At 34.0% G+C, this 23,729-nt stretch overlaps 1 protein-coding gene across 2 annotated transcripts in view; it reads left to right on the top strand.

The window, feature by feature from the left end:
• kcnj15 (potassium inwardly rectifying channel subfamily J member 15) overlaps nucleotides 1-23,341 on the top strand; it is a 72,915-nt gene extending 49,574 nt beyond the window's left edge. Inside the window, exons 1-2 of one of the 2 annotated variants that reach the window (XM_028800211.2) lie at nucleotides 15,062-15,229; nucleotides 21,709-23,341. In XM_028800211.2, the coding sequence (XP_028656044.1) occupies nucleotides 21,724-22,824 (1,101 nt within the window). In that variant the 5' untranslated portion in view covers nucleotides 15,062-15,229; nucleotides 21,709-21,723 and the 3' untranslated portion in view covers nucleotides 22,825-23,341. Of the gene's footprint in view, nucleotides 1-15,061; nucleotides 15,230-21,708 lie in introns of those variants that run through there. The other variant, XM_028800212.2, reaches the window with a different exon arrangement.
• The last annotated feature ends 388 nt before the right edge of the window (nucleotides 23,342-23,729 follow it).

Genomic DNA, 23,729 nt, shown 5'->3' with positions numbered 1-23,729 from the left:
AAAAATAACGTAACATGATTGTCAATTTAATTGTGTTGTCATTGTTATAAGTGTTGCTGTCTTTTATATATATATATATATATATATTATATATATAATATACACACACACATAAACATTTATATACATATATATACATATCTACATATACACATATCTACATATATATACACACATACATAAACACACACATAAGACTTATTGACTGAAACGGGCTTTCACGAAAAAAGTTAGGGCTTTGCTACAGGATACACCCTCCACAAGTTAAGGAAGTAAAAATAAAAGTATATATTTCTGTTTTATTTAAACCTTTTAAGTTCGTATGCATAGCCCCATTTGGCTGTTTTAGTTTTTTTTTTTTTCTTCAGTAATATTTAATCTCCTTAAAGAAAAACAACATATCCATTTTACTTTTTTTGTATCTCTGTAGTAATATTTTAGTGTAAAAGAATAACCAGTATTTAAACCTTTTATGTTACTTTATACATTTATTTTACACAATGTTGAAAAATTAATAAGAAAGCTACATATTTTGGCAGCTGCTGCTTTCATTTTCAATGAAATGAAAAAAGCTCTCCAAGAGAAAACGTCAATGAAGAAGAAACAGTTTGCACTATCTAAAAAGGAGAAACCCTCATTTATAAAAGTTTGCTGCAGATGACTTAACTGAAAATAAATGAATAGTTCCTATGTGTATAATACATATTTATCTATTTGACTTATGCCTTTATTCCACCAACTTACAACATCTGAAATACAATTTGTTACATTACTTTTGTTTTTTGCAGCACAGGCAGGTGAAGTGACTTCCTCAGGGTCACACAGTGGTGTCAGTACCAGGATTTGAACTGACAAGCTCCGGGTTTGCTGAAATATTACTGAAGAAAGAAAAAAAACGAAAATGGGCAAATAGGGCTATGCATACAAATGTCCATCCATCCATTATCCAACCTGCCATATCCTAAATACAGGAGCCAATAAGTAGATATGTATATATATAGTATATATATATATATATATATATATATATATGTGAATGTATGTATGTATATATCTATATATATATATATGTAGATATGTAAATTTGTATATGTATATATATGTTTATGTGGATGTGTATATACGTATGTATATGTAGATATGTGTATATGTAGATATGTATATATATATGTTTATGTATATATATGTTTATGTGTGTGTGTGTGCATATTATATATATAAAAGACAGCAACACTCATAACAATGACAACACAATTACATTGACAATCATGTTACGTTATTTTTAAAATGTTTCCTTTTTTTTTCATAACCTCTTTAACACATTACTTCTCCGCTGCGAAGCGCGGGTATTTTGCTAGTCATTAATATAAGTGAAATCCTTAAAATAAACAGGTAGTCGCAAGCCACAAACATTGGGAATTATAATATGACATCTTCGTTTATTTTTATGCACATCTGGTTCCTGATGTAAACTGGCAGCTGTACCTCATATTTTATTCTTTTTAGTCATCAGGCATTTTAACATTTTTTCTTCTGGCCTTTCCACAGATGTGCATATACTAACTACGTTTCAGTCAAGACCCACCTAAAGGAATCTAGTGTCACCTTCCTTTATGAGAACTTTAATTACATTGGCTGTGAGCTAAGTGAACACTAACAGCAAGCGAGAGGTGAAATGTATCAAATTTAGATCTGGGGTTTGACTTGGTCATTCCAGAATTCTCCATTTTTTTCCTTGCAGCGTTTCCTTGGTGGATTTACTGATAGTTTAAGTTCATTGTCACATTGCAAGCTCCACTTTTGACTGAGCTTCAGTCTTCTGACAGTCTCACAATAACCTCATGTATTCCCGATATAATGAAGACTTCATAATGGAGTTGCCCAAACTGATGCAGCGAAGCAACCATTTCCACCACTATGCTTTTCTGCAGGGTCCCCAACTTGGTGGTGTCACAACCCAGCTTATCACAAGGCAGTGTTTTGTGATAGACCTAGGGGGATGATGGTGGGGGGGTTTTAATGTGATCATCTAAGTAAAATGAATGGGGTGGTCTCAAGAATTAAGCACGACCGTCAAAGCAGTTCCACCACAATCACCAGAACATCAGAGCATTAGAGGAATCAAGCACGGTCATGAATGCTTTTTTCTTGGGGAGGACATCCAGGATCCATGTTGCTCTACTGCTCATTCCCAGACTCTCAGGCATCTACAACCTTCTTTCTGAAGGCCTCAGGGAGCTCCGGGCATGATGATAACACACATTTCAGCAATAAAGAGCAAAACAACCTAAATAACTCCAATTCCTCCAAGATCTCTGTAATGATGTTCTAATAATTTGCACCTGATTCTAATTTTAGGTATTTTTGGTAGTGATAAATATAGATGTGTACTTTTTCCACATGCAAATTTTGCATTTATGTTTATTTAAAATATACAATGGATTACAAAATGTAAAGGTAAATGTAATGTCGTATGATGTTTGTTATATTGAAGCTTCTTTATCTATAGATACTATTTAAATGAAGATTAAATCTTGATACATCTTCACTTGTTAAAAAACAAAAAGCACTTCCTTGGGTTTACTTAGTTTTTCACATTATGTTGCTGTGTAACTGATCTAAGTTAGAAAAAAGGTAATTAACTTTTCATTTATATTTTTTACACATTCTGCATGTTTATTAGGACATTTACTGAAATAATACAAAACAAACTTGTAAGTGAACCTAGTGGAAAATGTTTAAAAGTAAATCAACAGGGAATTTTTTATGTTCAATAGGGTATTTGTTGAAAATAATTTTTATTGCTTTTTGAGCTACCAGTCAGCTTCTTCTGGTATATCCACATCTGAAGTGACAGGTGAAACAAAGGGAATAATTGCACTTACAAAGATAATGTCAGGTTTCCCAAGTCTGTCAACAATTATTGTTTGCTCTTTTCAACAAATTTTGTGCAGAAGAACATTACACATGAAGGAGGTGTTGCAATACAGGTCATATGCTCAATCCATACTAGAAGTCTTTAGAGATTGCTTTTCTGCATTTATCTCAGTAATATGCAGAATTTAAAAGATATTTGCTTAGAATTTAAGTATCAGGGCATTACATATAAGCAAAGGAACTGTGTACAGAATGCAAAGCAAATAAATATAGTACATTGCAACCACATTTAATAGGTGTTTCAATGACTTTGCAGTGATCAATTATTTTGGCATCCGTATGTTTCTGATCTGGCACAGAAATAGAAATGGATGAGATTGGCTCAGAAATTGCACCTCATTTTCTGTTGGAGACAGTAGTATTTGAAAGTGATATTCTGGTCCGGCAGACTGACTTCAACTCTGAATCAAGAGCTAAGTAGAAATAGGGGAATTTTTTGGAACCTACTGTACTTACAGAAGGTATGTACTATTCAGATGACTGCATTCTTTGGGATAAAATGTCTTTATGAGTTAGCCGTCTGTCAAATGCAGGTAACAACATCAGAACTCATACGAGTACTGGTTATTTTACTATTTTATATTACAACAAGTTCCATTATAAAAACATAATTGAGTTTCATTTTACTGTATCTTTAGTTAAATGATGCAAAGACTTATAATATCAATTTGATGAGCATTAGAGTTATTTATTAGTGACATTTGTATCACCAAATAATAGATCACATTAAGCAGAGCATAGATTAAAGTAGGTCATTCCTCTAAAAAGGGTCAGCACACCTGTGGTTTCATTTATAAAACTGTGTGGATTCAACATTGAAAGTATGCTTATGCCAAAAAACATAAAAATGCATATGACAAAAAAAATTTGATTTATAAAAGCAAGCTACACACACTTCACTTTTATAAATCACTACTGTCTTGTAAATGTGCAAACAGTATGTCAACATGCCACAAATCCCACCCAGTTGGTACCATGAAACAACCATATATGGACTATGCTAATTTACATTATATTATACATATGCAATCAATTGTGTGCCATCAATCACCCAATTACGCTAGGAAAGCCGGATACTCCTGGAAATTGCCTTTTTATGTTGGCCTGTACAACCACATCATGTGGAAACTGAAGGTAGTGCCACATCAGGCAGTTTATGGCTTCTAGCACAGTGGTCATGATGGAGCTAAAGCTTAGCTGGGATATTCCTGACCAGTTGGCCAGTTCCCTCTGGTAATTGTATATTGCTAGAATGACAACTGTTGTTCTAACCTGCATATAAAGAGTTGTAGCCTGAATTCTGGGCCCAACTCAGCACATAGTTCCAAGGGAATGGTTCTTGGGAGCCTAAATCTGCTCATAAGCCAGTCATCAGCATGGGCAAAAAAATACCACCAGTCTCTAAAAATATGTTCCCTTTGTATATAACCATTGGCATAGTCTTCAGGCAGCTCCAGAAAAGCCTTATTGTGTCAGACGATTAGCTTTTGAATAAGTTGTAGGGCATGATATTTATAATTTTCTATAGGCAGAGAGTGTATCACACCTGGGTTTTTCCTTAATGCAATTTTTGACAATAAGTGATTGCACTGGTTTTGAATCCTGAAAAGTGACAACAGGTAGCCTACATAAACTGATGAAAAACCAAAAAGGTATTTGATGCAAATATGCAGCATCGGCTATTATCAAAGAGAACTAAAATAGAGTTTGTACTACATATTATCACTTTTGAGGTTTAATATGTTTGTCATGTCACATATATTATAATAATGGGTCTGTAATATTAATTATTATATTTGTATATCCTCATTTAGCTAGTTTGGCTGCATTTCCCTAATTTATTAGGACTGTCATCATTTCCGACTTTCTCCAAAATATTGCATATGGATATGTCAGAGTTGCTGTAAATGTATGTAAGTTCTCCCATCAATTTTCCTTTTATAAATCCTGATTTTGTGTATGTACATTTCAGGCCTCTTTTAGTGTGTATGCAATTTATATAGATCTAACCTTAGGTCTGCAACATGATTTTACAGTGGTGTTGCCTCATAGTCACAGCCAACTAACCCAGTCTTCATCTATGTGGAGTTTTCTCAGTGTCAAATACTTGTATGATAATTTAATTGGCAACTTCATGTTAGCCCAGTGTGTGTGAATATGTCCTGAAATGGACTGACATTTCATTTAGAGTTGTTTCCTGCTTTGCATCCAGTGTTTCTAGGAAGGACTATAGCTTCTGTGGAAAAAACGGAGAGAGTGGTTTTATACAAAGGATCTATATTAGTCTTAATGGAGACTGATACTCTGTAAATACTTGCATATTGTTTGCCATCTAATATTGAAATGCAAGTTAAAAGCTAATCCTTCTGGCTCAGGATTTGAGAAAGTGAAGTTCATCTGTTTATTGGAGACGCAGTGTCTTCACATATGATGAACCTGTTTTTGGTTGTCTTCCAACCAGATTGATTTGTTGGAATTTCCCATTTCAGAATTTTGCTAACCTAGGACTGTTAGAATTTTGACTTACAGCCACCCTGTATTCAGGGCTGGTGCCACCATTAAGGTAAATTAGGCATTCACCTAGGGTGCAGATCATAAGGGGGGGAAACACAGCCGCATAGGTTAGTTAGCGAAAAGTCAGTTAGCTTGGTTTTGGGTGCAAAATAAAAAAGCACTGGCACTGTCTGTATTTATAGTATATCTGTACATTTTCTTATCAAGTGTGTTTATAAGAATTACTTATGAACGTTTTAAAATCACTTCACTTTTTTTTTGCCCAACGCCTCCTGACTCAACAGTTTGAGAAAGCCCCCACATCTGATATACCGTTCGACTCATTTTGATGCCTAATATGCAAGACATCAAGCTTTTAGGGTTGCCAACCTTTTTGCCTTCTAAACTCTAATTTTAGGCTATTTTGGACCAAAGTTTGTGTAATAAATTACACCTTACTATAAAGGGTAAACCAATACATATCTTTAGCAAAAATGAGCAGAAAGACTTGAAGTTGTACATGCCACATCAACTGTCCCCAGGGGTCAAAGTTATTCCTTTTCACAAAACTTTTAAAAAATGGAAATATGTAATATACCCACGTGGAGTGTCATTTTATGCCATTTTGAGGTTACTGATCAAGAATATGATGATATTTTTTATATTTGATTTGATTCTTTGCCAGTTGTCCTACCCCTCTAAGAACCACTCCCAGAAGGTTAAAAATGAAACATTTCAAACATAAGTATATCGAGACTATTAGACTATTTTAGACTGTTTTAGACTATTTATCAAGGTCAGAGATTACAAGTATGATGTTATTTTTTATTTTTAATCCTTTACTAAACATCTAGTTCTCTATGTACCTTTATCAGAGGGTCAAAAATGACAAACTTCTATTACAATTCAGAATTTCTAGACTCTAAACATTTAAGTTGTAACATACATTTTAAAATTTAAAATATCTGAAAGAACTATTTTTGTTTATTATGTACTTTAACCTCATGAGGTAACTCATTACATTTCTCATGAAAACCACGCTAATTCAGACTTTAGTGTCCATCCATCCATCCATTTTCCAACCCGCTGAATCCGAACACAGGGTCACGGGGGTCTGCTGGAGCCAATCCCAGCCAACACAGGGCACTGTTTCTTTATTTCTCCTACTATACAGTCATTGTAATCTTTGTGTAGTGTGCTAGACTCATACAGGGCACCCCATATAAGCAGCCCATGAAACATATAGCACTATTTAGTCTCTCTGTGTCCTGCATGTGTCCTACCTTGTCTTAATAAAAATTAAATGTCTTTCTGCCAGTAAATAGATAAATAAGTCAGTGATGATTTGCTGTATCCACATGTTATAGGAATTGTCTCAGTTACCACTTGTTTTCTTTTCACATCATTTTCTACACTTAAATGTTGGATTTATAATTCAAGTGGAAATCGAGAGCATTGTTTATTTGCTGCTCAATGTGCACAAAATGCATTTAATAATTATGCCTTTTTTGTGAAAATAAAAAGCAACTAAATGCATTAAGTGAGTACTAACATTATCCAATTACAGTGTGACTGGGAAAAAAGTTCACAGACTTCAACCTACAGCTTGAAATCACACAAATTACCCAAAGATGTGCAATGTCGCTTCTGTAATGTACTGTATATTTATCTGATTACCAAACAGCTATGGAAATCCTGAAAATGTTTATCATTTAGAATTTAAACTATGGCAGGACAGTAGTCCATCACAGAGCAGGCACATACCACCCTTAATTGTGTGTAAGAGATGGGAGCATTCTGAAATATTTTTTTCATTTTAGTATTTTAAAAGGATGACTGTTAATAGTAAAACACACACAAATGACTTGGAAATTTTGTAGTGAAATTCATCCAAACTACTGCTTGTGATATGCAGGAAGAATAGTTCAATAAGCAGTTTATCTGGGTGAGCTAAGCCTGTAGAGCATTTGTGTAAGGCTGCCACATTCTCATAATGAATTTATTGGTTTTAGAGTTATGCTGCTTATTTTGTCTGTGTTTTAGAGCAGGTAAAGTAATAGTTCAAAATCACTGTATGTTCACTTGAAGGTGCTGAAGTTTCCATTCTATGTTTTCCCCTGCAATGGACTGTCACTCTGTCCAGTGTTGTTTCCTGCCTTTTACCCAGTGCTGTTGGGATTGACGCCAACACTCCAATAAAATGAACTGGATGAAGCAGGTTGGAAAATATTGGTTTAGTTTGACTGCATGACTTGCTTCAAACTTTCCCAGAATCCCTCACAATCCCCACCATTGATTTATTGATTGATGTGTTGCTTGATACCAGTTTCATAAAACAAAATACTTTCTTCACTCACATTGATTAAAATATTCATATTTTCTTTCTTTAAAAAGACTATCTCATTTTTAATTATATTATTTCATGTTTAAAAGATATTATATACAATCATTGCACATGTTTTGTAGTATGCTGAAAGTGGATGGTTGTCCTTTTATACAGAGGCAGTTGCCACACAGTTGGCACATCCATGGTTACCTATCCTTACGGTTATTAATCACAATTTGGATATTGTATGCTAAAGCAACTATAGAAAGCACTCAAACCATATTATAAACTAGCTGGAAGACACATGTTGTGTGAATTATTGTTTTTCTTGCATTTGCTTGCATTTTACAGTAGGTTGTTTAGATTTTTGTCTGAATCTACGTTACAATAGATTTCTGTGCAGTCCAGAATTTGTTCTTGCCTCCTGCCCTTTTTCTGCTGGAATAGACTCTATATTGGAGTAAGCTGGTTTGGAAGATAGATGAATACAGAGTGAAATTTTTGCATAGTGTTAATCCTGCTACCTCACTGCTTCAAGGACCTGAGTAAAATTTCAGGCCTTGTCACTGTCTGCGTGGGGTCCACACATTTCCTTTGTGTCTGCTTCTGTTTTGTATGGGTAACTCCAGTTTTCTTCAACATCCAAATGATGTAAATATTAGGAGTATTGTCTACTACAATTTGCCTCACAAATCACAAACTAAAATCCCAACCAAGTTTGATTGCTTCCTTGCAGGACAGGCCACTTACAGTATACTCCTGTAATGCAAAAAGAGGATCCTAAAACTAGACTGATTAAACATGTATATTTATAGATAAAATCACTGAAGTAATTGAATACCAGTTTTGAAAAATAAAAATTGCTTATTTTAAGCAAACAACATCAGTGCATTGACCATTTTTCACCCATCTCAATCGGAAACAGGTATTATCCTAGTGTTCTCCAAAAAAAGTTTGCTCCTGCAGTATGGAAAAAAATTCTGTTCAATTCTTAAAATATATTGGAGTAGTCTACGAAAAAAAGAACCTAGCTGGTATAGTTCTTCGTTTTAAGGATTGATATGGTAGTTTTCAAATTCTGTTGTGTATTCTCAAAAGCATTATGTCATTAATTTCCAGATTTACCATATAGTATGAAATGCTGGGCTATCACTGCTCTCGAGGTTCAAAATATCTCTTCTCTTCTATTGATATAAACCAGTTAAAGTTCAGCTAAAAGTAATAAGGCCATTTAAAGGGAAACTGTCTGAAAAAAATTAAACCAACTAAAGCCAGATTTTTTAACTTTTTGAAACTTTTTGCACATCAGTGAACTCTGCATCACTCCTTTAACCAACCCTTAACCTCTCTTTAGAATTTCAAATTTATTATGTAATTATATGCTAATTCATGTAGATATTGCTTATATAAAATTTAAACTCCTGACTTGACTTCTTGACCAGTTGCGGTGGCTGAAGTACAGAATTGGTGACAACAAATTGTAGATCGGTTCTGTTACATCACCATTCACAATGAATACTGTCTCACATTTCACAAAGCAAAGCATAATATTAGAATCCAAATGGAATTTAAATTGCAGGCTATTAGGACAATGTTTACCTTTGCACTACATACTTCATTGCAGTGTATGTCTAACTCTGCTCAACAAATACTCACAAAGGGCATTTGCAATAAAACATGGGAAATACACAGTCCTGAAACAAAGTGTTAAAGTCAACAGCAATGACTTACTGAACTAACAAGAAAACCTCTGTAGTCACATAGTTTATTGCTTGGAACTCCAGGTACAGTACTTAATCTCTTGTAAGGAAAGAGTATTGCCTCTTGTGCCCTTGAAAGTAATAAATGAGCCATTTGCAAGCAGAGCACGATGTAGTGTTAAAGTATAACAGTTGAAGCATTCACTTTAAGCTGTTAAAGGTCCACAAAGGTGAATGTTTTTCTTAAGTTAGTTGACAAAGTATTGGTTTACAGTTTCAGTAACTCCTATAGTTAGTAAAACCTTTCCTAGAAAAGCATTAACTTGATTCTTGTCTATTCATCATCTGCTTGCCTTTGCGGTTTATTAGTTGGTGCCCCTAGGTACTTTGATTTACTTTTTCACAGTTCTTAAAAACGGCTCTTGTTCAGTTTGAGGTGGCTTTGTTTGGTGTGGGCTGGCTTCTAACTCTTATCAGGACACTACATTGTGAAAAGGGTAAGAGCCTGCTTTTAAAAGACACTGTTTTATTGTTAGGCTGCAAGGGTTAATTCTTCAGTTTGTTATTTAATAAGTGTGAGAAAGGGACTTTTTGTAAGGCCATGGCTTAAGGAGATGACTACTTTGGGCATAAAATAAAGCTTCAAAACACTTTTTTTTGTGACACTACTTAATATATCGGTTTTATTGTTGTGGCTGTTATTGTGGTGCAATGTCTTGCATTACAGCCTTCAGACCTTCAGGGACTATGGTTCAACTTCCAGGCTGATCAAAGTTTTCATGGAGTTGGTATGATTTCCATGTATCTAGATGGATGATCTACTTTCATTATAACTGGATTGCTCTCAAACTCTGATTTGCCATCATGGTTGAGGAAAAGTTTGTGTGTGAATGTAGCCTGCAATAGGTTGGCCTCCAGTTCAGAGGAAAATACCCCCTAACAGCAAATACTGCCTGGATATTCTGTAGCTCATTGTATAAAAAGAAGTTTCAAAAATTGGATGGAAAAATTAATTATTGTCATCATTTGCTACTTCATATTTTTGACATCCAAGTATTGTTTCACAATCTAGATTCCTGTTTTTATTTTATATATATTTTTCAATTAAATTATTCCCATGGTATTTTGAGTCTGGATGTGTACACAGGTGTGTTCTGCAATGGACAGGTGGTTACTATCTTGAAACGTCTTTTGCTGGAATAGAGTATGGACCCCTATAACCATAAATTGGATTAGGTATATCTGAAAATTTTAATAGTATTGCCTAATATTACCTTCAATGAATTAACTCATATATATCTATATTTGGTATTTATTTTCTGAAGTTTGTGATCATCTTTAATCATCTTGGACCAGGCTGAACCAAGATATTACGGGTTATAGTTTTATTTCCAGTGCCTTTTTTTAAAATGTTGCACTACATCTTCAAATGTGAATGCAGTTTGGAAATATTGTTCTACAAACGTATACAGATAAATATGGAAAAAGAATAAGAAATTGTTGCCAAACACCACATTCAATAATGTCTAGAAAAAAGAAAAAAATTGAAACGGCTTAAGAAGCTGGAAAAAGAACAAAAATCAGCACAATTATTGTTTTCATTCTTCTTATGAGGGTTAAGTATGCAAAAAATCTGTCACTTACTTATTTTACAGATGTTATCAATATAAAATTTAAAACTCATGTAGCCTTTCACCCTTTAAGAAAAAAAAAGTAGAATCATGTCATCAACCAGGTTTGGTTTGTGGTGTTGTTTAAAAAAAGTATATTAAGTGTTTATCTGCTGAAAACCATGTATCAATCTCTCTTGGTATCATTTGGTTTGCTTTTCTACAAAAAATAAAATAAATTAGTGCTTTTTTACATAGCATATTACACAGAATACTCCGTCAAGGTGAGGAAACTTTATAAAGCACATAACTAAAATCAGTCAAATAAAGGTTGTTTTTTATTTACATAATACAAGACAGCAACAACAGGCTTGATTTTAATGTGTGCATCCTAGTGAAATCTCCTTTATACTGGTTAATACTTTGACTTACTTTGTAATCTACCAGTTCTTTAGCTGCTGAAATCCCCATTCATACTGTTTTCTTTGTGAAAATCATTGTGACAATTTGAATCCTTTTGAATGTTTCCTTAATTCAGCTATGAAGGAAAGCTGGTCTTCAAATACTATTAATCACTGGTTATTTTTTGACTGTCATGAAAATCCTTGTTGAGTTTCGACTTCTTGTTAATTATAGTATATAAAACCTGAAAGTGAGGGTTTTGCAGTTCTATGAAACTCAGTTTAATGTTTATATATTTTAAATGTTTTGGAAACACACCTGAGCTGATCCTTCTCAGAATGTGAGGCAACTCCCTCACTACATTAATCAAGGCTTTAATAATAATCCGATCTACAATCAATAGGCACGAATGACAATGGTGCTAAAAGTGTTTGGCTTATACAAAAGCTGTACAGAAAAAAAGTAAACACTTGAATTTAAGCATAGTTAACAATGAAGAGTCTAATATTAGACAGAGAAAAATTTTATAATTAGTTATTCATATTCATTTCTTTATTATCTGCAGTATCTTCATATTTGACTATTTTTTTATATGATAGTACTCAAGTTTCCTTCCACGTTTCAGAAACAAACATATTTCATTAATTGGTGACTCTATGTGCATCCATTTTGATTGAGTGTAGATGTATGTTTGAGTGTGCACTAAAAGGACCGTAGAGTTATTTCAAACATGTATTTGATAAGATGGGAAAAGAAGTTGAATATATAGGTTAAATTACCTTCTTAGAAATATTACAGCACCTTTTGGACCATGGTAGGTACCCTATATTCGTTTTTATTTCTAAATTATCTAGTCAGTGAGGCAGTCATTATCCAACCTGCTATATTCTAACACAGGGTTCATGGGGGTCTGCTTTTAGCCAATCCCAGCCAACACAGGGCACAAGGCAGGAACAAATCTCCGGGCAAGGCACACACACACCAAGCACACACTAGGGACAATTTAGGATCGTCAATGCACCTAACGTGCATGTTTTTGGACTGTGGGAGGAAACCGGAGCACCCGGAGGAAACCCACACAGACACAGGGAGAACATGCAAACTCCATGCAGGGAGGACCCGGGAAGCGAAGCCAGGTCTCCTTACTGCGAGGCAGTAGCACTATCACCGTGCCACCCTCTAAATTGACTAGTTAAATTGAATTTATTTGATTATAATAGTAGTAGTAGTGGTACTATTGTCATTGCAGTGTACAGTCTGTTGTATGGTCCAGTCAAGACTAGTTTTGTTGATTATTTGATTGAATAGTATTTATTATATTTATAAGTGTGAAATTTGTACATTCTCCCATCATGTATCATTCATCATTAAAGAATGGATAAAAACAAATATTTCTACAAATATATAATACAGCATTAGAGATGTAAAGAAACCTTGCAACATTTACAGTAATAAGCAAAAAATCTTGTTAAATTAACATGATGATAGAGATTCCTGAGCCAAATATCACGTAAATTATGATAACAAAGGATTGTTTGAGTTTAAACTAAATCTTGGGTTTATGCTGGTTCTCATGGTTGTTGCAGTTTGTTCTGCTCTCATAGCTTCAGAACCTCACCTTCAAATCCAGACCTGATTAACATCTTCACTTTCTCCCCATGTATGTAAAATGTTTTTAATTCTGGGTTAATTCTCTGTCATATCTCAAAAACTTGCAGGATACTTAAAATGTATTCTCTAAATTGGACCACTGTGGGGTGTGTACACAAGTGTGGCCTATGACAACCTGGTGCTTTTTCTAGTGTTGATTTCAACTTCACTGATGGAATTTAAGCCCCCCTGACCCTGAGTCATATTAAGTATGTTTTATAAATAGGATATTTGCCTTAAGATGGATGCAGTCCTGGATTTCCTTTTCAATTGTCTCTTTTGCTTTTTCTTTTTAAATTATTAAAATTAGCAGATTTCATCAGTTTTATTTTGACACTGGAATGATATAGAGAAGATATTTTTTAAATCACTCTTGTAAGAACAAGTACTGGCACAATGCTTACTGTATTTGATAAAATAAAATCAAGAGATGATAGGTTATAATAGAATAGGGAAAAGATAAAAGTGAAACTTCTGCTTTCTTTTGTAATGAATGTTTGTATTTTGTACTTTGGAGAAGTAAATTGAAATAATGTGTACTTTATTGAAAACAAGTAAAAAGATTGGTTAGGCACCTTGTTAATTAAAATGTTTTATTTTCTAGTGTAGTGCAAAACAAATTACAAAATCCAATTACTGAAGTATATATACATTTTAGCTTGTGTTGGACCTAACTGACTCAACAGTAGTCACTAAAGCACTAAAGGTCACTCATAGAAGTCAACAGCTGATATTAATGATTAGTAAAGAAGCATCAATGCTGATGAGAAAAGAGAAGGATACAGTATGTTGATTGTGGCAGGATTTCCTATTGTTGTTCTGCTGCATATTACTCTTTCTAAATATGTATTATTGTAGGTGAGGTCATTCCCATCAGTTGGTTGTGGATCAGACTTTGGTGCTTTCTTGATAATGAATTAAATAAAATTTATGCATAATATTATGTCTGTTTTGCTTATTCCATTTGGGTGTTATTGTGTTGCAAGCAGAGAGACAAAGTGAATACAATTATTGTTTCAGATGCTAAAATTATAAAATATTTTGTCCTTCTCAACCAGTAAGTAAAAATGATCATACATACGCAAAAGTTAGTATAAGTGACAGAATAACACAATAATGGAAAGACACAGGGGTTATCTCATAGTAAAATAGAGATTACATATATAATTACTGACTTTGTTAACCTACAGTGCAAAAATGGGACCATGAAGAGATTAAAAATGGAGGGTTGTACATTGAGACCTGGGGACCTGGGTTCGCTTCCCGGGTCCTCCCTGCGTGGAGTTTGCATGTTCTGCCCGTGTCTGCGTGGGTTTCCTCCGGGCACTCCGGTTTCCTCCCACAGTCCAAAGACATTCTGGTTAAGCGGAATTGCGATTCTAAATTGGCCCTAGTGTGTGCTTGGTGTGTGGGTGTGTTTGTGTGTGTCCTGCAGTAGGTTGGCACCCTGCCCGGGATTGGTTCCTGCCTTGTGCCCTGTGTTGGCTGGGATTGGCTCCAGCAGACCCCCGTGACCCTGTGTTTGGATTCAGGGGGTTGGATAATGGATGGATGGATGGGTGGGTTGTACATTGATTTGCTTTTGTCACATTTTGTATTCTGTCTGGCCTGTAATTACACACATAATAAATACCATGCTATGTTTTCAGCTTAGAATGGACTAAGGCTATACAAATGAAGTGAGCTTAGTGTGATCTTTATGTCACTTAATCTGGGTATCCGGTGGACACTTTGCAGTAAAATGTTCATCTATCTTTCATAAATGAATTGGGTTTTATTGTCACTTTGGCAAAAAATGCTTGCTAAATAATGAAACCCGATCTGGTGTTCAACCTGTAAAACACACATCAGTTGTCATAACAAAAGCAGACCTACCAGCCTTGTATTTTCCACATTCCTCCTGTTTCACTTTGTCATTTAGTTTGCCCAGCCCCTCCTTTCACCTTGCTTTTAAGCACCTTCCCTGAATGGTCATGAATAAAATGTCAGAAGAAATGATTAAACCATAGATTGAAAGTTCCAATAACTATTTAACATTCCCATCACAAGACAGGACCTGCTGCTGTAAAGCTACATACTCAAGATTTTGGCAGATAGCAAAGAGGAGGAAAGTAAGTTATTTTTAAAACCAAACATTTAAAAAAAGGCCTGTTTAAAATTGCACAGGATCGTCTTAACTGTTCCAATTTGGGCTTAATTTGTTAAAATTTGAATGGAGGGTACGGTCTGTTTCTAACAATGTTTGGTTTTGTTTTTGTTACCTGTTTGATATGAAACTTTATGTCCGACATGTATAGCTATGAATATGTAATATAATATAATAACAACTGAAAATTGGTAAAGAATACAATTTCCAGATGTACAGTGTTTCTGTAAGTTCCCTACCTAAGACTGGTCCCTGCTTTGCATTCAATACATGTTTTATGGGTTGTTGCATAGCTGTGTGTTGTAAAGCAGATCAGGAAGGCAATATATAAAATATGGCCATCTGGCTATCTGTTAAGGCTATGTCACTTATTAAAGTGTTTAACTGAAATTAATTTAAGTAGAAATATTCCTAAGTAGCGCATTATAAAGTATTTTATTATCAATATGCTTTACGCTTTAATTCTGGTCATGGAACACTAGTAAAATTTTCTACTATTTGGCAATGTTGCTTACTCTTCATAAACTACAGAAAAATTGGTGATCAGCTCTGATGACCTTTTGGTCAGCAGTTTATTTTTATGTGAATCAAATGAGATCATTTGTCCCTTTTCAAATGCCTTTCATTTCCCCAAACTGTTTCCACAGATATGAAAAGGATTTAATGTTGTGTTTTATAATGAATGCAACATCGGTTTTTATTATAATCAAGGAATAATTTTAAAAAATGTTAACCTTATTATGCAATACACAGCTGGTTTGATTTAAGTTAATAACTATCAACGTTTTACTTAAAGCCAGCTTTCATCAGGTGGCTAGACTTTATACCTGCATGTGAGTTGCAGTATTTCCTATTTTGCACAGCTCATTAAGCTCATTTCAAATAAAAAAAATAAATTATAATTCTTTACTTCTTATCGTTTTAATTCAGCCTTTTATTTTTATTCCAATTTTATTTGGAACCCTTAAACATCATTAGTCATCATATCAATCTTTCAGTTACTTACTGTACATTTGAAAAGGTTTCCGTGTTGTTGCGTTTGTGGTTGATAATTGAAAGCATATTTTAAAAGGGCATTTCTTCTCTCTTCTTTGTTATCATGGCCAGCTTCATCCATTTGATGACAAACTTTAAAAGAATGTGCTAATGCAAAATAAATTTGTTCAATGTTAAACTTTTTGAACACACTACATAACTTATACAAGTGTATATATTTTATTTTGCATCATGTATAATTTATCTAGTTTAGACTTCACATTGTCAATAATAAACTGTTAAGAATCCTGAGTAAAGTATTTGTAATGACTAAAATGCTCATATTTGAAGTTTCAAAAATCAGTTATTGACTTTAATGTACAAGAAAGTCAGGTGGCATGTTATATCCAGAAAACAGGTTTAACAGATCATAACATTGCTGTTGTGTTTTGATCTCATAATTAGAAAATCCTGTTATTTATATTGTGAAAATTTGATCAACATTTTTCAGAAAAATCGATAAATCACAATGTTACAGACCTGAATATTATTCAAATTGACTTTTATATGAAGTAAGCTCTTTGAAAGCTGCATCTCACAAATTTAAAAAGTCTTGATTAATATAACCTGTCAAAAAAATATGTATCTTTTTATTTGGTTGTGTGGTAGATGCATATCGGATAAAGAATGCAGAGAGGCAAAAAATGTATAAAATATCAGATCCCCTCATTTATTCAATTTTGAACTTTCTGATTCCAGGTCAGGGTTGTGGGAGATGCATATCCTGTAAATGTGTGTAATAAACATGGTATCTGATTATAATAATATAGAATCTACTGTGTTTCTGACTCATACATTTATTTATTTTTATGTATTTGTTTATTTAGAAAACAAACAATACACAATCTAGTCTAAAACAAAACCAGACAAACTGTATTCCAATAAAATTTCTCTTAAGCTGAAAGGAGGCATACAGATCGTCTGAATCTCTACAGGCATTTCATAAACTAAAAAGGTTAAAAAGTATATAATACAGTATAAGATTATCATACATAGGGGCACCTGGTATGAGAATCCCTTTCTTATAGTGTTGTCATATCTTAAGTGAGCTGTGGACCTCGGGGTTTCTGGTAAACTGATGTTAATTAGCATGGACTGGATTGCAGAGTCAACATACAGAGAGGATTTTGAGTAACATCTTCTTTCTGTGGCAGACCACAAAAGTTTTAATGTAGATGCATTTGTAACTGTTTGTTAACTGTTTTGGTGTAAAAAGTTATTCCTAAGTTTTTAAACTGTACTAACACAATCAGCGAAAATTTTTCTAGTTTAGTGTTGTGTGCAACAGAGAATGTTCTTACTTAAATTAATTTTGAACCCAGAAGCCTTATGAAATGAGTGCAGCCAATTTAGTATAAATGGACAGTACAGCAACATATCATTAGCGTAAAGAGATGCTTCATAGTAATTCATTTATGATCCCCCTATAACTTTGACAAAACCTGAAGATTTCAACAAAAATAGCAAAAAAAGTATTAGTGGTAATGGATGTTCCAGTCTGGTTCCACATTCTAATTTGAAAAAATCAATTTATATTATTAAAACAAAACCAAAGTTTGTGGACTACAGTAAGGTCATTTAATCCAAGCTCATATATTTGAAATAAACCAAAATTTGCACCATATAGTCTATGGTCTATAGATAACCACATTTTACGCCTTCTTTATTCCTTCAGCTAAAGTGTTTGGCGGAATCTATGGATGTAATCAGATTGCTAATTTCCCTAAATATTATTAACATTAATAGTACTATACTAACCTTTTATAAAGTTCCACTGAGTAGTATTGTAGGTCTTCCTCCTTTGCAGTAAGTTTATAGCATCATGACTATAACATAGCCTCACTGGTTTGTCTGTCTCTACTGTGCAAAGTGTGTTAAAGTATGGTGGTTATGTTTTATTAAAGAATTTACTACCTTGGGCCTAACCTCCCTTACACTCTGGTATATAAAGCCTTACAATATTCTTTAAATTAGTTGGGTATTTTTGTGCTCCTGATTTTAGTTCCAGCTGCATTATTAATCTCTACAGTATAATTCAATTTTTGTATATCTGTTATGGTATAGACTTAATGATCTTTTCCACATGCTTGTAATGACTCGTACATAAGTGGTTTTGTTTCTTTTGTATCTAAAAGTTTAAATTCAATCACAACTACAGAAATCCTGGATATCACTGAGGCCCTTTTGTTTGGATCTTTTTAATGTGCTACATGAGATTAATTATTATAAATGCATTGTGTTTAATTAATGCATTCCCAATATTAGACTGTGTAGAAATTAATTTTATAAATCTGCTAATATTAATGGAATAAGTCACCCAAGGTGAGCTGTATTAGGGCATAATGATTTCTGCTCCATAATAATATTGATATGGTTAGAAATGACAATAATGTCATATTTGAAGGATTAAAAGAGTAGTAAGCTATTGTTCATAAAAATGAGACAGTTTGTGAATAGCTGAGATGTGCTGGCAAGAAGACAGAATATTGTCTCAAAGATGAGTAAAAACTTCGATGGGACTAACAGGTTACGGTCTTCAGTTTTAGATATTGTAGTTCAATTCGGGTGTGACCTATCTAGAGAAGGACAGTTAAACTCTCCAACCATTAGTAGTAGTAGTCATAGTTGTAGTAGCAGTGGTAGTGGTGGTGTTAGTGTTAGGAATTAATGCAGTTGCCTTTGCCATTAATTCTTTATCATATATTCAATGCATATTGTCATGGTTTTCCTTCAGTCATAATGCATACAGTATACATTTACCAATATTAATATCAAATTTATTTGTATAGCACATTTAAAAACAACAATAGCTGACCAAAATGCTGTACAACCAAGGATAGGAATACAGTACAAAAAACAATAAGCAATAAGACAATAAAACTAAAGAAGTGATTTAAAAATGGGACCAGCCTAACATGAAGTGGTAACCCATTCCAGAGTGTGGGGGTTACAACTGCAAAGGCATGATCTATTCTACACTTTAGTCTTGTTTTAGAGACCACCAGAAGCAACTGTTCAGTAGACCTGAGTGACATTGATGGAATATATAATTGTAAAAGCATGGAGAAGTAAGAGGGAGCTAGGCCATTTAGTACTTTATAAGTAAACAGTAAAATATTAAAATCAATCCTAAAATGAATGGGGAGCCAGTTGAAGGAGGCCAGCACAGGAAAAATGTGCTCTAGCTTGTGTGTTCCCATTAAAAGATGAGCTGCAGCATTTTGGACTAACTGTAAAAATGAGATAGAAGCCTGGCTGATGCCAAAATAAAGTGCATTACAGTAGTAAAGTCAGGACAAAATAAAAACACCACTGATACCACTTGGCCCAAACATCAGGACCTCAGTTTTGTTCTTATTAAAGTTTGAAAAGTTTAACAGTGTCAATTTAAATTCATGTACATTCACCACCACCATGATATAGTGTGTCTTATAGTCAAATACTTTGTCAGTGGGTACAAATGAACTTAATTTAAGAAAAAAATTCCCACTTTTGTTGACATAACTGGATTGAAAAACCTGAATAAACCAGTCTCTTTTCAGCTCAGACTGATCCTTATCATTCAAGTTATTCTTTTGTATAATTACTATCTCATCTTTTATTGAGAGACTGACTTTTTTCAAAGTATGACTGTTATTACCAAAAAATATCTGCTCCTTCTGGGCCTTGGAACCAGGAAAACAAGTAAAAACAGTAAAACGAGTAAAACCAGGAAAATCTCTAAATAACAAAGCTTCTTCCATTCTCCTCCCAATCCCTCCCTAGTTTAGCCTTCCCAAATGAGGCTAAGATCAAACAAACCCACACGTACCCCTGGAAGCAGTTATCTTATAGATTGCTGCAATGTAAATAGCTGACACACAAAAAATTTGGTTCAGATCTTTATACATTCTTGCTTCATTCCTTTGATTTTATTTTATATTTCACTGATATTTCTTGCACTACTTCTTTCTTTAATTTCCTTCATATTCCTCCAACTTAATTATTAGCATATTCAAGATCTTCAGAGTTCAATGTATTATCTTCTGTGCAGTGATCAGAAACCTCACCAGGATAACAAAAATGCAGAATACCTCTAATAATTAAACAAAACAGAAGAAAGATTACGGCACAGCTGCTTTTGGAGCACTGTCTGAAATGTCCATCTCTGACAATGGACGAAACTAACTTCTTTAAGCTAAATCTAGAGACAAAGAGTTCAGAGTTAGCTAGTGATGTAGCTCACCTTCTCACTCACTGCAGTTTGGTTAAGAAGCTACCCTATGCTGGTTCGTTTTAATAGTGCCTTCTTATTCATTACTTGAACAGAAAGGAAGGCTAGCATGAAGTTGCAGCCACATCTGGAGGTACAGGCTTTTTTAATAAATGAGGAGGTGTAGTTGATTAAGTTGCAGATGATTAAATTAAATTAAATGGCAGTGTTCAACAACATCAAATTGCTCACTTTATTTAACTCAGCATGATGCTGACTAAACAGCAACTGTAATCTTAGAGACAGTGGCCCTGAGATTAGCATCACTTTCTTACAAACTTGGTTTGAATTGAGGTGTGGTCACCTTCTGAACTGCTTAATATTTTCAAAATTGTGAACAAAGTACATTCAGATTAATGTTTTCTACTATAGTGAAACAGTTATAGCGACTTGTAAATGTTTAGCAGGTAGCCTGCTATCTATCAGGCATTTCAATGCTTCCTCACAACATCCCAGACTCTATTTATACTCTCTTAATTTGCTCGTATTCATTTTGCATTTCTGCTAAATATTTATTTATGTTTGTATTTATTTACTATATTTACTTATCTATTTATCAATTGTATTATTAGTCCTCTGAGTCTGTGTCTTCATTTTCTATGTTTTTACTGTTGTATGCCTCTAAATTTACTCTTGGGATTAATAAAGTTTATTTAATCTAATCTAATGTAATCTAATTGAGCCATATGTCCTAAATTGTCCACTCTCAGTTATCAGGAAATGAAGTCTAGTCTTTAATGCAGGAGATGAGAGTGAGTGTTGGGGAATGTAAAAACAACATTACTCATTCATTTATCCTTTCTTGTTCATTAACTTAAAGTGCATTTTAGATTTTCCCCATTTTGTCTCATTTTGATCCATATGAAAAGTGCAATAAAATGTTCAGGTATTATGATTTGCAGTAAATATTCCAAGTAGCATTGTTGTTTTAGTTTTTGTGCAAAATGGTTTACATTTTGTTGCATACAGTACCTGTTAAGCTATGCAGTATTGTAATTTTGTTTTATATAGTAGTTAATTATAGTTAAACTTTTCATAACTGAAAAAACTCATTAAGGACAGATTAAGAATAAGAGAATGTACTGAATTATATTAAGTGCAGTAGGAATATAAAAGGTGTTAGATGTGTGATTATTCTTTTTCTGTCACTGCTTCAGGTTGTTTGATGGGAGATGGAAGCTAGTCAAGCTATTATGTCTATGGACCCACTTGTTTCAAACCTTTCCACACAGTGCTCTTCAAGGAAACGGCGAGTGGTTTCGAAAGATGGGCGCAGCAATGTCAAAATTGATCATGTTGATGGCCTGGCCATGTTGTATCTCCATGATCTTTGGACAACAGTAATAGACATGAAATGGCGTTATAAGTTAACCTTGTTCTCAGCAACATTTGTGATGACCTGGTTTTTCTTTGGAGTCGTGTTTTACCTCATTGCACGCTTTCACGGAGATTTGGATGTGCCCAGTTCCAACCATACCCCTTGTGTCATGAATGTGGACTCCTTGACGGGGGCTTTCCTTTTTTCTCTTGAATCACAGACTACTATTGGATATGGTTTTCGTTTTATTACAGAAGAATGTTCCTTTGCCATTATCATACTAGTGGCTCAGTTGGTCATCACCACTTTAGCTGAAATTTTTATCACTGGAACATTTCTGGCCAAGCTGGCAAGACCAAAAAAAAGGGCAGAGACCATTAAATTTAGCAATAATGCAATTGTCACAAAACATGATGGCAAGCTTTGCCTCATGATCCGAGTGGCCAACATGAGAAAGAGCCTGTTAATCCAGTGCCAGCTCAGTGGGAAAATGCTCCACACATATGAAACGAAAGAAGGGGAAAAGATCCTTCTCAACCAGACCAATGTACGCTTCCAGGTAGACTCTGCATCAGATAGTCCTTTCCTCATTCTGCCGTTAACTTTCTACCATGTTATTGATGAGTGGAGTCCATTAAAGGACCTCACTGCTGCTAATCTTCATGAGAAGGACTTTGAATTGGTTGTGATTTTAAATGCCACTGTAGAATCCACCAGTGCAACATGCCAGAGTCGAACCTCATATATCCCAGAGGAGATACTCTGGGGCTATGAGTTTTTGCCAGTAGTTTATAACTCCCCAAGTGGAAAATATGTTGCTGATTTCAGCTGCTACGATCATGTTCAGCGAAGCAATGATCCTAGTCTTTTTTGTACAGATTTGGAAAAATTGCATTTAGAAGAAAAATACAGAAAAGCCAATCAAGAAGAACGTGATGAGCTTCACACAGTATGACAATTAGCCATATTATTAAATAAAGTAAGACTAATGTATTAATTACTTGATTGTCCCTGAGGATAAAATTTATGAATTCATATTGAAGGGTTGATAAATGCACAACATGTCATGAATGTGAAGAATAAATTCTCTGTGTTATTGCAACACATTTTTAATTTTTTTATTAAACGTTTCCAAATGTTATTTAGGTGTTAGCGTTGTTTTTTTCTTCATGGCCTCAAAATATAGGGGATTTTTAAGAGATTTTGTCATATATTTCTCTATATGTGAATCACACATTATTGTCAAAATGGTTGTTTGAAGATGATGACAGTGGTTACTAACAATAGTTTTAAAATTTTTAATAACAATACAATTTAAATAACCAGAACTATCTATTTGTGATAAACCATGTTTGTATATTTTTTACTTTTACTTCACATGACAGTAAATTTAAAATCCTATGGATTATGAGCATTTTTTCATTTCCTTTGGATCTTTAATAAATGTATATAAATAAAAAACTTTACAATTATTTCCTTTTGTGGGCAATATATTCTAGTATTTGCTGCTAAAGTAATAACCTGTTTTTTCATGTCATGTCACTTTTGGTTTTTTTTTTTATGAATGAACCTTTCAAAGTGTCAACTGAGCAAACAGCCACTACACAGCTACTGCATAATTGGTTGCTTATTTTGTAGAGTCTGTCAACCTGTCTCACTTTCCTTCATCCTTTATATCCTGATCCTGTTGACTTTCATTTATGTCTTCTTTGAACTTGTGACCGCTAAATCACATACAGAATCAAATCATTTCAATTTATTCTTCAATCCACCTATTTTACAAGCCTAAAAACATTTGCAGTACAGGATCACAGCTGAAGACTAACCTGATGGCATCTTTAATAAAACCAGAAATAACTC

Source organism: Erpetoichthys calabaricus, chromosome 4 (genome assembly GCF_900747795.2).
Source record: "Erpetoichthys calabaricus chromosome 4, fErpCal1.3, whole genome shotgun sequence".
In the NCBI taxonomy this organism is placed as follows: domain Eukaryota; kingdom Metazoa; phylum Chordata; class Cladistia; order Polypteriformes; family Polypteridae; genus Erpetoichthys; species Erpetoichthys calabaricus.
Note: the sequence above shows the minus strand (reverse complement) of the source record. Positions and strands in the feature narration are given on the sequence as shown.